The sequence below is a fragment of the Salvelinus sp. IW2-2015 genome, linkage group LG19 (assembly GCF_002910315.2).
Source record: "Salvelinus sp. IW2-2015 linkage group LG19, ASM291031v2, whole genome shotgun sequence".
In the NCBI taxonomy this organism is placed as follows: Eukaryota; Metazoa; Chordata; class Actinopteri; order Salmoniformes; family Salmonidae; genus Salvelinus; species Salvelinus sp. IW2-2015.
In genome coordinates this window covers 24,297,080-24,313,878 of record NC_036859.1, presented here as the reverse complement: position 1 = coordinate 24,313,878, position 16,799 = coordinate 24,297,080, and the positions used below count along the sequence as shown (strand labels likewise).

Here is a 16,799-nt window from a genome sequence, read left to right as displayed (position 1 = left end):
CTTAGATTGTTAGGGATGGTCAAGGCGTGCCTTAAGCAGTCCCAGTTGTAGGTCACCTAGCAGCACGAGCCTCTGAAGATAGATGGGGGGCAATCAATTCACATATGGTGTCCAGGCCACAGACTTTGGGCAGAGGCTGGTCTATAACAAGACGCAAAGGTGCAGTCAGACTTGTTCTGGAAAGGTGGATTTTAAATAGAGCTCAAATTGCTTATGCGGTACATACCTGGATAGTAAGACAGAACTCTGCAAAGGCTATCTCTGCCAGTAGATTTCAACACTGCCCCCTTGGCAGTTCTATCTTGTTCGGAAAATGTTATAGTATAGGCGATGCGAAATTTCAGGGTTTTTTGCGTGGCTCTTCTTAAGCCCGGATTCAGACACGGCTAGAGACAGCCGCGATTGGCCAGAGTGTGCCTAAAGCAGTGAATAAAAGAAACTTAGGAGAGGCTTCTAATGTTAACATGCATTGACCAAGGCGTTTACGGTTACCAGCAGTCAACAAATGAGAGGCACCTGTGCGAGTAGGAGTGGAGGCTAGGCACTGCAGCTGGCCTGCGATTAACCTCTACATCACCAGAGGAACAGAGGAGGAGTTAGGATAAGGCCGTTATGGCTAAAGGCTACAGTACTGGGCGTCTAGTACGGTTCAGAACAGCAGAGTAGCAGGAGCAGGTTTCTGCCGACGCGACTAGCAATAGCATTCAAGCATTAATATACAGACAAAGTATGTAGGGATGTGAGTACATTCGAGGTAAACCTAGCAATAGTAATGATGAGAGATATATTGTCTTTAGAGACGTTTTAAAACCAGGTGCATGTCACCCATAGTGTGGCAGGTGGCAACTACATTCTGGTTATCGGCATATTGAGCAGGCTAGAGGCCTCTACAGTGAAATAAGACAATCACTAACCAGGACAGTAATGGACAAGGCAATTATGCATATTAGGGAGAGCGCATGCGTAGCGAGTGATCATAGTGAGCTCCAGTGACTGGTTGGGCTGGCTGGAAACACGTACGCAGTTCAGACAGCTAGCAGGCCGGGGCTAGCAAGCTAGCAGAACGCGCCTTAGAGGGAAGTCGCGACGGGAGGAAATTCTGTTTTGCCTCACGTGCGGTGATGCGAGTAGGACCAGTCGTGCATGGATTAGTAGGCGGTACCAAGTAGCAGAGGCGGGTCCAAGTCCATTTGCCAAAATAGCTATAGTGGCCCAGAAATGTCGATGGATCTATTAGCCTAACAGTCCAATATCATCTAGACAGCTAGCGGGCCGTGGCTACAGGCTAGCAGATGGATTCAGGGACGTCCACGACGGAGGCGCGCCAGATTGAGTACCCCTCGAGCAGATTACGTCAGTAGTCCAGTCGTGGAAGGATCGCGCGCGGGTTCCGTGCCCCCGCTACTGGCCGTTAGAAGGCGTCCGGGTATTGTAGCCCAGAGGCGCTGATGGCCTCTTCAGCCTAGCCCGAGAGATGGGCCTAAGCCATGGCGCTAGCTCCAGGCTAATTGGTGCTTGCTTCGGACCAGACGGTTAGCCGCGGAGCTAGGTCACTCGGATTGCAGCTAGCTGCGCGATTGATCCAGGTGAAAAAGGTCAGAGCTTGCGCCGTTAGGAATCTGGTGATATGGAGAGAAAATAAGTCTGGTATGCTCTGGTTTGAATCGCGTTAGTACAAACCGGCGCAGAGCTTTCCAAGCTAAAGGTTAGCCTGCATGACCGCTAGCAGTGGTTAGCTGACTACAGCTACGGTGAGCTGGCTAGCTTTCTGGTGCGCGAGTCGGTTCCGAGGTAAATCAAAATACTTTAGAAAAACAGATCCACAAAACACATGGGGTGCAGGCCGGGTTGCCAGAGAGTTATTTGAAGTTGAGCGTTAGAAAAATATAAAAAGCATAGCAAAAAAAAATTTAAAAAGATATATACCATGGGACACGACAATAAGGACAAAAGACGGTCATGACTGCTACGCCATTTTGGATAATTAGCTCAGTGTATAATACTTCGTCATCAAGGCAAAAGCGGGGCTCCATTTGAATCATTTAAAATATATTTGTGAATTGTTTAAACACTTTTTGAGTTTACTACATGATCCCATATGTGTTATTATATATTTTGATGTCTTCACTAATTCTACAATGTAGAAAAATTAGTAAAAATAGGAAAAACCCTTAATGAGTAGTGTGTCAGTCCAAACGTTTGACCTGGTACGGTTGCATTTTACATTTTTGTCATTTAGCAGATGCTCTTGTCCAGAGCATACATTTTCATACTTTTTTCCTGACTGGTCCCGTGGCGAATCCAACCCACAACCCTGGTGTTGCAAACGTCTGCTCTACCAACGGAGCCACACCGACCCACACAACTTTAACATAGCTATTTAGTTCAGTGTATAATACTTCGTTCTACTTAGAGTTCTTTAAGTTAAGTGTATTGAATATTATTGAAAATATGTTGAAAATTAAATCCACTCTTTTTAGTAAATCAGTGGCAATCGAGAAATGTATCGCATTATGTTGCACCCTGCATTGTATACTGCTGAACTAGCACACTCAGACTATGCCTCTCTGCCTTACTTAGATTCAAGTTATTTCTCCCAAGTTCCACTTCAAAAAAATTGTTTGTGCGTCGAGGGTGTACAATTATTTTGGAGAGACAAGCTCTGCCTCAGTACACTAACTTTTATGAATTTAGAACTTCTTGGGGAGGGACCCCTGTGGAAGCTGTGAGAATGAAATGACATGTAGGCTGCCGTCCCGAATGGCCCACCCTATTCGTATATATAGTGCCTTACTTGACCAGATCGCTATGGTCGTAGTCAAAAGTAGAGCACTACATAGGTAATAGTTGTGCCATTTGGGGCGTAACGTAGACTATCCTAGCACACCATGTCCCAGCTCCCTCACCTGCTGCCTACTGAGTCATCGGAGACATGGAACTGGCAGATAGGCAGCATCCACCACAGGAAATAACATAGGCTGCGGGGGGGGCCGTTGGGGGGGATTCCCAAATGGCACCCTATTTTCCGTATAAAGTACAATAATTTTAACTAAGGCCATAGGCCTGTTAAAAGTAGTTGCAGTATATTGAAAATAGTGTGCTCCATTTGGGATGCTAGCCATAAAAACCACAGTCACGTCTAGCACCATCATAGCAGCCCAATCATGGCCTCAATGAACTAGCTGCAGTGTCTGTCAGTCTGCCTCTGTCGTATGGCTGTCCGCTGTGAACATATTGGAAATTTATAAAGTGAGTGGCTGATTAGGACAGTGCTCACCAGACTGTGAAAGGTCTGCAGCCAGCATACCCGGTGTCAGGAGCCTAGCTTCGAGCCACCAGCCTCTCTCGAGGAGGAGACGGTGCGTCGATGAGAGAGGGCTACTGGGCCCTTGCTGTGTGAACAACTTCTGTCTTCAGTGTGCCCAGTGCTAATCTTAATCTGACTCTCTGAAGTACTTGAGTGCAGTCTCTGTGGCGTCTCTCTCTCTTTCTCGCTCTTTCTTGTCTAGTAGTCTCTCTGCTAGTCTCTTTCTACTCTCTCGTGCTCGTCTTACCTTACCCATTTCTCTTTCTACTCTTCTTTCTTCAAAAAATGCTTTATATTCCAATTCAATTTGGCTTTATTGCGCATGATTGCCAACAATTACGTATTGCCCAAAGCTTACTTTGGATATTGAACAATGAGAAAATAATAAGCAATCAAAATTGTCAACGGACAACAGTAACAACAATAACAAGGCGTCAAAAATAACCATACATTGAACAATAACAATAAAAGCATAAGTAGAGGACATGTACTGCCGTGGGAAACTGCCCGTCTGTCAGACACTGTACCCATCATTCTTATGGCAGCAGCAATGGTAGTGCGCGCCAACCCACAGCTCTTCTGCCGTACCTCCCCACAGGACTTTCTCTCGCTCTCGCCTCTACCTCTCGCTCTCTACCTCTCTTGTACACCTCTCTCTACCTCCTACCTTCTCTACCTCTTTCTCTCTCTTACACCTCTCTCTCTCTCTAACCTCTCTCTCTCTACCCTCTCTCTCTCCTCTACGCTACTACCCTTTCCTAACCTCTCTCTCTACACCTCTCTTCCTACCCTCTTCTCTACACGCTCTACTTTCTACCTCCCTCTATACATCTATCTCTCTCTACTACATATTTCTCTCTCTACGTGCTTACCTCTTCTCTACTCAAAGTCAATTGCTTTATTGGCATGAATACAATTCGTAGATATTGCCAAAGCAGTTATAGTGGTACAGCATTTCTAGCTTAAATACAGTACAATAAATGAGGATATGAAACAGTTCATTTAGTAGTAATAAAATATACCATACAGTATAATCATGTATACTGACTCAGCAGTACTGCCTGTTGTGTAATCTTTGGTCAATAAATGTAATTAATAATTAAAAATAAAAGAATGCGAAAATTAAATAACAACATGAATATGGTTCCACTATTTGTATTACTTGTCAGTTACTATACAATGTAAAATACTCAGGAATGACGTGTCATGGATGTACCCTAGGCTAGGCACATCATTATAACATAATCTGGCCAGTAATATTTTGCGGCGTTCTCGCCCTCACTCCAGAATAATCCAGCGTAATTTATTAGTAAATGCACAAAAGTTGTGAATACCCCTTTCTGCGCCTCGCTCTCTTTCTCTCTGTCTACACTCACTCTCTTACTCTTTATCTCTCTACACACTCTCTCTCTCTCTCTACTATCTCTATTCTCTCTCCTTTCTTCTTTCTCTACTGTCTTACTATCTTTGTCTACTCTACTACTCTGTTTACATGCTCACTCTGTACTATCTCATATCTCTCTATCACTCTACTCTCTCTACTATCTTCTTACTCTCTCTCTATATAGCTGCTCTCTTTACTCTCTCTCCTCTGTCAACACTACTCTCTCTCTCTACTATCTTTACTCTCTCTATTTATAGGGGTGCCACGTAGGTTGTGCCTACCAGAGAAAACATTGGTTTCTCCTTTTGGTTTGGGAGGGAATGAGTCCCATCTGGTCCGTCAAGTCTACACCAATACAAAAGGACTTATGTAAAAGTCAGGATGGAAATACACTTTTCATAAACCCTTAAAACATTGGAAAGAACTTAAAAAACAACTGTATTCTTTTGCGTGGGTTGTATTACCAACATAAATGATCACACACACATAACAATATAACAAATAATGAGCTCTGGTTCCTCCAGAAATGTCCTGTACCCCGGGCCTAAAAAGAGTCCAGTCCGGTAAAGAAGTTCAGGGAACTCAAGTGACCTTAGTCACGCAATGTTTGTCCGTTCATACAAGTGTAGTGTAAACCCAGTATCAAATCATACAATCAAAATAACAATTATTTTACCACACAACCATCAAGCGTATCAACTCTTAATAAGTCCTCAACTACAACTAACTACATAAATCATCACGGTATACATCACACCAAAACAAATGAAATACCATATACAAAAAGGTTGTAGTCAGTTGGTCAGTCAGACAATCCAATCTGCCAACAGATCTCCAGCGGAGAAAGACCACGAAGAACAACCGAGAGGTGTAGTCCACAGACGCAAAGAGTGGATCCGATCCTGGGTAAACTTGCTATTAGGCTACAAAACACACTTTTAAAGGCAACAAAACAAACGGAATAGAGAAGCTTCGGAACTGAGGGTTGAACACATCCTCATTCACGTCTCCATCACAACCCCCACTTTTGCCCCCACTTTTGCGCACCTGATGCTGGATATTTAATTGGGAATTAAAGGGGAAGCGCCCTATTGGAAGGAGAAGCACTATTTAATTGGGAATTAAAGGGGAAGCGCCCTATTGGAAGGAGAGCACTGAGACGGTTCAGAAAAATTCAGGGCCGTCACAACACGCTCTACTCTCTCTACTATCTTTACTCTCTCTACTATCTTTACTCTCTCTCTACTATGTCTACTCTCTCCACTCTCTACTCTCTTCTCTCTCCTCCTCCTGGTTTCGTACATGGTCTGCTCCTCTTCTATCTCTTACTATCTTTACTCTCTATCTGCTCTTCTCTCTGTTTACACGCTCCTACTCTCTCTCTATCTATCTCTTTCCTCTCTCTCTCTATGTTCTCTCTCTCCACTCTTTACTCTCTTCTCTCTTCTGTCTTACATGCTCTATCTCTCTACTTCATATCTCTACTATCTTTACTCTCTATCTGCTCTCTCTCTGTTTAACACGCTCTACTCTCTTACTATCTTTACTCTCTCTCTACTATGTCTACTCTCTCCACTCTCTACTCTCTTCTCTCTCTGTCTACATGCTCTACTCTCTACTATCTCTACTATCTTTACTCTCTATCTTGCTCTCTCTCTGTTTACACGCTCTACTCTCTCTACTATCTTTATCTCATCTCTACTATGTCTCTCTCTCACTCACTCTACTCTCTACTCTCTCTGTCTACATGCTCTACTCTCTACTATCTCTACTATCTTTACTCTCTATCTGCTCTCTCTTGTTACACGCTCTACTCTTTCTACTATCTTTACTCTCTCTCTCAGCTAATGTCTACTCTCTCCACTCTCTACTCTTCTTTCTCTCTGATCTAGCATGCTCTAATTTCTACTAATCTATACTATTTTTACTCTCTCTACTATCTACTTACTCTCTCTTACTATCTTTACATCTCCTCTCTACTATGTCTACTCTCTCCACTCTCTACTCTCTTCTCTCTCTGTCTACATGCTCTACTCTCTACTATCTCTACTATTTTACTCTCTATCTGCTCTCTCTGTTTACACGCTCTACTCTCTCTCTACTATCTTTTACTCTCTCTCTACTATGTCTACTCTCTCTCACTCTCTACTCTCTTCTCTCTCTGTCTACATGCTCTACTCTCTACTATCTCTACTATCTTTACTCTCTATCTGCTCTCTCTGTTTACACGCTCTACTCTCTCATACTATCTTTACTCTCTCTCTACTATGTCTACTCTCTCCACTCTCTACTCTCTTCTCTCTCTGTCTACATGGTTCTATCTCTACTATCTCTACTATCTTTACTCTCTATCTGCTCTCTTCTCTGTTTACACGCCTCTACTCTCTCTACTATCTTTACTCTCTCTATCTACTGTGTCTACTCTCTCCACTCTCTAGCTCTCGTATCTCTCTGTCGCTACAATTGCTCTAATCTCTACTATCTCTACTATCTTTACTCTCTCTACTATCTCTACTCTCTCTACTATTTCTCTCTCGCTCTCCTTGCTGTGCCTCATTCTCTCTACTCTCTTGTTAATTTCTCTGGTTTCTCTGTGAGGCTTCATGACGAGGACAAGGTCATTTTGCTTACAGCGTCAACTCCTACATGAAAGCTTTATAGCAATACAGATAGGATTCATTCCTCAACTCCTACATGATAGCTTTATCGTAATACAGATAGGATTCATTCCTCAACTCCTACATGATAGCTTTATCGTAATACAAATAGGATTCATTCCTCAACTCCTACATGATAGCTTTATCGTAYTACAGATAAGATTCATTCCTCCTAATCAGTGTCGCTGGGTCCAAAAATMTCATATTTTTAATTACATMAATTTATCATCCAGAAATTGGCTAGTTAAATGCACACACTGCACTGCAGTTAAACAGTGGGACTGTAGTCAATATCTATCCCATRCTTTACAAATGAGCACTATGTATTGTAGAAAGAGTGGTATCCATTTAAGCCATCCTTAGATAAATGATTAGATTAGGATCATTTCATTTAACGATGGGCCGACTAGAGATCACAGCCCCATGATAGAACAACATTTCCCTCCAGGTCTGTATCCCAAATGGCACCCTATTCCTTATATAGTGCACTACTTTGACCAGAGCCCTGGTCAAAAGTAGTGTCCTAAGTAGTGTGCTAAGTAGGGGGATATGGTGCCATTTGGGCCTATGTAATTTAAATATAAAATGACTGTTGACTGGGGTGCTTCATTGCGTGATCATGGAAACATAGCGCTCCGTATCTAGGAAGGTAATATTCTCCATTATTCACTGTCTATGGTCCATTAATAAAGATAATGGTGATAATGCCTAAGTCATGCTGTATGCTCTCATTAGTTTAACTCAAGCTCCCAAGCTAAGTAGTTTATATAATAATCCAGATCAAAATAATAGTGTACTGTTTTTTTTTATTCCAGAGGGAAAGCTAGCTGAAACGTTATTTTTGTACACCTTCACAGGACTGTAGGCTGAAATGTCTATCCATACAGTAGATTGAATCAGTAGAGATCCACTGAGCTTGCAGAGCTGAGATCACCTAGAGATCTCTGAAAGAAAGAAACGCCAAACTGACAGAAAGAGAAGTTGCATGCGTGTGCACACGCACACACACACACAAACCTGACCATGTTTAGGCAAACCAGGAGTTGGGTGTGGTGTAAACACAGTGTAGGTACGACACAGCCAAAGAATGACTCTTCACTTCTCAGGGTGCCAGGTCTGATGTCACGGAGTCCCCATGTCACCACTGAGTCAGTTAGTCAGCACTCAAAGGAAAGTCTGTCTCTTTCAWATGGCACCCTATATCCTATATAGTGCACTGCTTTTGACCAGCTTTTGATAGGGCCCCTTTATAGTAGTGCACTATAAAGGGAATAGGGTGCCATTTGAGATGCAAACAGGACCAGACACACTGTCWCCACGCTACCTCAGTCCTCAAAGGAACAACCTCAGCTCTCTCTTCCTCTCAGCATCTGGAGAACTGTTACCGTAACCAGGCAGATCAGAGCTGTGTCGTATTCATTAGGCACCAAATGGAAGAAACTTGGAGAAACTACCTGAACTTGTCCAATAAGAAATGCTKATTTTTGATTTCCATTGCATAACATTTCAAAACATTTTGTTATGTTGTGCTCTAATGAATACAACGCTGGCAAGTCGTTTCCTTTCTCACTGATATGAGTACAAACGTTTTTCTTCAAGCTTTAGTCGGTTCCGAGAAAAGTACTTGGCTCAAAATAACGTTTAGTTCACCATCCAAAAAGGGAGGTTCTAGTTACCTGGAACTTGATTATTATTACCAACCAATACAACCAGACATCCCCACAATGTACTGAAGATTGAATAAGAAAAACGTCATTGTCTTTTTTGTGCTTTTCGATCATTATCTATTCAAGCAACCTACATWGTTTTTTTRCCCATGCTGCTCTTTGATGTGCTCCCTCTCTTTCCTCTTCCTCCTCAGGTTGTTTGGAGTGGGTCTATAACAGTGATGCTGCCATCTTTGCCCTGGGTCCATAGCCTCTGAATCAGATCGATGACCAGTGTTTATTTTGATTTAACCCTGTAGGAAAACTTTGGGTGCGGAGTATGAAGGTGGCCTATAACATCCTCCACAAGCTGGGGAGCAAGCAGGAACCTATGGTTAGACCTGGAGACCGGGTGAGTACGGGGAGGGAGGTAATCAATAACAGAGGGAGAGAGGAAGGAATGGATGGAGTTGGGGAGAGGTGAAGGGGGTGGGGAGGGAAGGGGGGAGATGGATAGAGGGATGTAGTGAAGGAAGGATAGGGAGAAAATGGGTGAAGGAGGGTGGGAGTGATGAAGGGAGGGATGGATGGATTAAGGGAGGCGCGAGGGAGGGTGGAATCGAGGGGAGAGAGGGAATGGTTGAGGGGGTGAAGGAATGACGGAGAGTTGGAGGAAGGGAGGCCTGTGCTTGAGCTCCAGCGTCTGTCTACGTGCAGAGTGAATCTTACCCAGCAGCAAGCAGCATCATGTCCACCCCAGGATCCAAGATGAGCACCAGCCATCAGGCTTAATGTTCTGTGTTCAGGCTCAGGACATGGCCTAGGATTAGGTACTTCTCTGGCCACTGTTATGTTATCTATCATGACTGTATCTGAGAGTTACTGTACACTCTCCCTTTAGATCTTTACAATCTTTACGACTGCCATCTTTACTACTGCCATCTTTACTACTGTTGTCTTTACCACTGCCATCTTTATCACTGTTATCTTTATCACTGCCATCTTTATCACTGCCATCTTTATCACTGCCATCTTTATCACTGGTATCTTTACTACTGCCATCTTTACTACTGCCATCTTTACTACTGCAATCTTTACTACTGTTATCTTTACTACTGCCATCTTTACTACTGTTATCTTTACTACTGCCATCTTTACTACTTTATCTTTACTATCTTTATCTTTTACTACTGCCATCTTTTACCACTTGTTATTCTTTATCACTGCCATCTTTATCACTGTTATAATTTACTACTGCCATCTTTACTACTGCCATCTTTTTACTACTGCTGTCTTTACACTGCGTGTCTTTACTACTGTTGTCTTTACTACTGTTATCTTTACTACTGTTATCTTTGCTACTGTTATCTTTACTACTTGCATCTTTACTACTGCTGTCTTTACCACTGCTGTCTTTACTACGTTATGTTTACTACTGCCATCTTTACTACTGCCATCTTTACTACTGTTTTATCTTTACTACTGTTGTCTTTACTACTGCCATCTTTACTACTGCCATCTTTACTACTGTTATCTTTACTACTGCCATCTTTACTACTGTTGCTTTACATTGCCATCTTTACCACTGTTATCTTTATCACTGCCATCTTTATTCACTGCCATCTTTATCACGTTATCTTTACTACTGCCATCTTTACTACTGCCATCTTTACCATTGCCATTTTTACCACTGTTATCTTTACTACTGTTATCTTTGCTACTGTTATCTTTACTACTGCCATCTTTACTACTGCTGTCTTTACCACTGCTGTCTTTACTACTGCTGTCTTTACTACTGTTGTCTTTACTACTGCCATCTTTACCACTGCCATCTTTACTACTTTATCTTTACTACTGTTATCTTTGACTGCATCTTTACTACTGTTATCTTTACTACTGCCATCTTTACTACTGTTGGCTTTACCATTGCCATCTTTACTACTGTTGTCTTTACCACTGCCATCTTTACTACTTCCATCTTTACTACTGTTGTCTTTACCATTGCCATCTTTACCACTGTTATCTTTAACACTGTTGTCTTTACTTCTACTGTTATCTTACCACTATTATCTTTACTACTGTTGTCTTTACCACTGCCATCTTTACCACTGTTATCTTTACTACTGTTATCTTTACTACTGCCATCTTTACTACTGCCATCTTTACTACTGCCATCTTTACTACTGTTGGCTTTACCATTGCCATCTTTACTACTGTTGTCTTTACCACTGCCATCTTTACTACTGCATCTGTACTACTGTTCTTTACCACTTTATCTTTACTACTGCCATCTTTACTACTGTTGTCTTTACCACTTATCTTTACTACTGCCATCTTACCGCTGCCATCTTTACTACTGTTATCTTTACTACTGCCATCTTTACTACTGCCATCTTTACTACTGCTGTCTTTACACTGCTGTCTTTACTACTGTTGTCTTTACTACTGTTATCTTTACTACTGTTTCTTTGCTACTGTTATCTTACTACTGCCATCTTTATACTGCTGTCTTACCACTGCTGTCTTTACTACTGTTATGTTTACTACTGCCATCTTTACTACTGCCATCTTTACTACTGTTATCTTTACTACTGTTGTCTTTACTACTGCCATCTTTACTACTGCCATCTTTACTACTGTTATCTTTACTACTGCCATCTTTACTACTGCCATCTTTTACTACTGTTATCTTTACTACTGTTACTTTACTACTGTTGTCTTTACTACTCATCTTTACTACTGCCATCTTTACTACTGTTATCTTTATCACTGCCATCTTTATCACTGCCATCTTTATCACTGTTATCTTTACTACTGCATCTTTACTACTGCCATCTTTACTACTGCCATCTTTACCATTGCCATTTTTACCACTGTTATCTTTACTACTGTTACTTTGCTACTGTTATCTTTACTACTGCTGTCTTTACCACTGCTGTCTTTACTACTGCTGTCTTTACTACTGTTGTCTTTACTACTGCCATCTTTACCACTGCCATCTTTACCACTGTTATCTTTACTACTGCCATCTTTACTACTGTTATCTTTATCACTGCCATCTTTATCACTGTTATCTTTACTACTGCCATCTTTACACTGCCATCTTACTACTGCCATCTTTACCATTGCCATTTTTACCACTGTTATCTTTACTACTGTTATCTTTGCTACTGTTCATCTTTACTACTGCTGTCTTTACCACTGCTGTCTTTACTACTGCTGTCTTTACTACTGTTGTCTTTACTACTGCCATCTTTACCACTGTTATCTTTACCACTGTTATCTTTACTACTGCCATCTTTACTACTGTTATCTTTACTACTGCCATCTTTACTACTGTTGGCTTTACCATTGCCATCTTTACTACTGTTGTCTTTACCACTGCCATCTTTACTACTGCCATCTTTACTACTGTTGTCTTTACCATTGCCATCTTTACCACTGTTATCTTTACCACTTGTGTCTTTACTACTGTTATCTTTACCACTATTATCTTTACTACTGTTGTCTTTACCACTGCCATCTTTACCACTGCCATCTTTACTACTGTTATCCTTTAACTCTACTGCCATCTTTACTACTTTGCCATCTTTACTACTGCCATCTTTACTACTGTTGCTTTACCATTGCCATTTCTTACTACTGTTGTCTTTACCACTGCCATCTTTACTACTGCCATCTTTACTACTTGTCTTTACCACTGTTATCTTTACTACTGCCATCTTGACCGCTGCCATCTTTACCACTGCCATCTTTACCACTGCCATCTTTACCACTGCCATCTTTACTACTGCCATGATTTACAACTCACGGTATACATTAACACAACATGTCGCCAGCTTTGAATTACGAGTAGTTGATTGTAATGAAGAACTATAAACTTTCCATATTGTTCCAATCTGTGTTCGCCAAGTCTCCTCGTCATCCATCCTATTATGAGGATGTTGCTTTGTTCCTTTCATCTAGGTAGGGTTATTCCCCTCTGCTTGCTTGGTAGGACATATGGGCCCTGGTCAAAAGTAGTCCACTATAAAGGCAATAGAATGCTATTTGGGACGCAACCAAGCTGGCGTCATGCCAGTGTTTCCTTGTTAACTAGAGGAGTGGTTAATTACTGTACAGAATGTTTCTTCTCCCACCCCCTCCCTGTAAATTACAAAGTAGCATTGACTAGACGTTCCATAAAGAGTTTATTGAAGCCTATAATAAGTCCCTCCAGAGCTGCGTGGATGTTTATCAGAATGGGATGTGTCACGGCTCACACGGTAACAGCACGGAAATAGAGGAAAAAGCTTTTTTCAGGGTGACATTGAACGCTCTGAATAAAGATTTTACAGCACCCAGAAATGACAGGTGTTTGTATTGACACAGTCTGTATGGAAAAGGGAATTCAAGGAAAGCATGGAGTTGTTTAACAACTAACTGTTCCTCACGTGACAACGCTCTTAAATACAGGTACGGTTACCTGCTGTAGCTAGCTATAGTAACCTTATCCTTTTGAACWCGACCGGGCCTGGTCAATGACTGTCTCAAATGGCACCCTATTCCCTATATTGCACATAAAGCCATAGGGCTCAGGTCAAAAGTAGTGCACTATATAGGGAATAGMGTGCCATTTGAYACTGTATGTAAGGKCATGCAGTAATGTGGTACTGTGTTCCATCCAGGGAGGTGCACTCTTCCACCCCCAGATGCTGTTCAGTCAGGGCTACAGTATGGTTCTCTGTCCAACATGGGAACCATTAACAGCACTTAGGACTACATTTACTGTTATCGAGCGCACACACACACTGTTATCAGTCCTACCACCAGGCCAGACATGCAGCCTGGTACACATCTGATCCAACATGCAGTAACACCAGATAACAAGGACTCCACCATTGATCAAGTCGAAGCACTAAGCACACATGAGATTTAGCATCTAGGAAGTTGTCCTTTTTTGTGTTGAGAAGCATTGTAATTTTGTGTGATCTGCTCCTCTCTGTTGGGGCCTGCTGGAGCTGAGAGAGCTGCATTAGGCAGATGAAAGTGTCTAGAGGAGATAACATCAGGTGTGTGTGTATGTGTGTGTGTGAGAGAGAGAGATATGTTTACTGTTAAAAAACAAAATCTATTTCACTTTTGTTTATCTATTTCACTTGCTTTGGCAATGTAAACATGTGTTTCCCATGCCAATAAAGSCCTTTGAATTGAATTGAGATAGTGAGAGAGAGAGGCCAGATGCTCAGTGAGAGGTCTGCATCCCACCGTTCTGATAAGGCTGCCTGCCTTGCTGCTGACGCTCAATCGGCCCCTTTGTAGACAAAGAATGCYTCCCAAATGGCACCCTATTCTATTTACAGTGTACTACTTCTGACCAAGGCCTATAGGGCTCTGTTCAAAAATAGTGCARTTTATAGGGAATATGGTGCCATTTGGGAAGCAAKCAAACTCATTTTCTGACTCCAGTGTTGAGGAGAAAAGGCCCTCTTTTTGAACCAGGTTTAGACATCACCAATCATCTGTCAGTGGGTGAAAAGAAACTCCCTCAACAGGCTGACTTCATTGGGCTCATGGGATAATGTTAACAGCATGCTTTCATATCTTAGCATGTTGTCATATTTTATGAGATTTTGGAGTTTGGGCTGCATTTGGGACCTTGTCATCACAACACTGACCTAAAACGCCTCAGTTTACAATGATTGATGAGATTTCAGACATACWGATTTTCTGCTGCTTCTTAACCGATATGAACAAATTTACAGTGTTTCCACTTTACTAAAATCTCCTTTCTTTCAAGTCAGAAAGCAAACCATGTTTGAGCTTTTTCCACTTTTTCCATAAACCTACCACCTTTAAAGTCAGAATGCATATAGAGGATATCTATTGGTAACCTAACCAATTGTATATGGGTGGGTTAGTGGGTGATTTCCCATTACTGTTATATAATGACCACTTCTGTCTAACCTTGATGTGATTTATCTGTCCACAGGTAGCTCTGGTCTTTCCCAACAACGACCCGGCTGCCTTCATGGTTGCCTTTTACGGATGCCTACTGGCCGAACTTGTCCCTGTGCCAATTGAAGTGCCACTTACGAGAAAGGTATGGCCGCACACACGTGCACGCAAGCGCGCACACACCACACACACACTTGTGTATGTGTGTGTCCTCCTCGGTCATTGAGGCCAGCCGCATGACAGGAAGGACAGGTGGAGTTCCCCTTTTAGTACATAAAGTGTGTCCCAAATGGTACCCTATCCCCTATGTAGTGCACTACTTTTGACCAGAGCCCAGGTCGGCGGTGATAGGACTCATTCTCTTCATATCAGTGTTCAGAATTACAGTAGGCTGTCCAACAGTCATGTCGTCACACAGAGAAAGAGCAGAGATACCGTAGCCATGTAAATCTGGGCCCTTTGCAGTCAGGAGATCAGTCTGCTCCCTTCTCTAGTGAAGTTGGTGAAGTTGGAGGTCAGAGTGGAGAATAGCTGTTGGCCACGCAGTGTGTAGAACCAGAAGACTAGGGGGAGTTTTTGACTAGTGAACAGGTCTGTCTTGTAAAAGAGATTTGATCTCAATGAGAATAAATCGATGTAAATAAAGGTTAAATAAAAATAGTGAAAATASTAAAGAATGGAGGCTCCTGGAAGTTGGTGGTGTGTTCTTCTGTTATGATGCAGCTCACGTCCTAATGTGACTCAGTCTGCCTGCCTGCCCTGACCAGTTCTGGCTCTGTGGTTCAGTCAGAGGATCAAAGCATGTAATCCTGGCCATAGGGAGGAGGTCTGGGGTAGAGGAGGTCTGGYGGAGGTGGAGAACATCCAGAGAGATAGCAGTCAGTAGCGCATTGATGTGTCCTATGCTACWGGGGCAAACAGAGCACAGGTTCTGTCCTATATAGGGAATAGGGTGCCATTTGGGATGTAGCCACTCTCTCCAACAGGGCCAGTCAGACAGAGGCAGACTCAGGCAGTGAGGCTGGAGCTGAAGTCATCCTGGTAACTGGAGGGTGATCAACAGGGGGAAGTGATTTGGGAGCATTTGGTTCTCTCTGGACGAGGCTGTTTTCCAAATAGTCACCCTATTCCCTATGTAGTGCACTACTTTTGACCAGGTCCCACAGGAATATGGTGCTATTTGGGACACATACAGATTTGTATTCATAGAGGAGGACTAAAGATATGTCCCCGCTCTTGTCACGCCCTGACCTGAGATATCTCTGTTTCTTTATATTTTGGTTAGGTCAGGGTGTGACTAGGGTGGGTACGTTAGTTTTTGTATTGTCTAGGTTTTTTTTGTATGTCATGGGTGTTTGTAGGTCTAGGTGATTTGTATGTCTATGGTGGCCTGATATGGTTCCCAATCAGAGGCAGATGTTTATCGTTGTCTCTGATTGGGGATCATACTGTATTTAGGTAGCCATTTTCCCTTTGGTGTTCGTGGGTTCTTGTCTATGTGTAGTTGCCTGTCAGCACTCATTTGTATAGCTTCACGTGTCGTTTTGTTATTTTGGTTAGTTTGTTCATTCTTATTATAATAAAGAATGTACTAGAGGTCGACGATGTAATGATTGTCTAACGCCGCCATACTTTTTGATTATTGTGAGGACCAAAAAGCCGATATTTTGCCCTTCCTGCGGGATTTAATCAGCTTATTAGGCCGATTAAAAAATATATAGTTCGTTATCTTATTTTTTTGTTACAAATGATCAGTATTACATACAATTACTGAATGAAAACAGCCTATTTTAACTTAATATAGATAACATAATAAATCAATTTAGCCTCAAAATAAATAATGAAAGCATGGTTCAAATACTGTGGTT

The 16,799-nt window shown here is 42.2% G+C and overlaps 1 protein-coding gene across 1 annotated transcript in view; it reads left to right on the top strand.

Moving 5' to 3' along the window:
* Positions 1–16,799, top strand: part of LOC111979222 (disco-interacting protein 2 homolog C-like) — a 309,794-nt gene that overhangs the window by 193,479 nt on the left and 99,516 nt on the right. Inside the window, 2 exon segments of the mRNA XM_024009605.2 lie at positions 9,315–9,406; positions 14,966–15,076. Of these exon segments, the coding sequence (XP_023865373.1) occupies positions 9,315–9,406; positions 14,966–15,076 (203 nt within the window).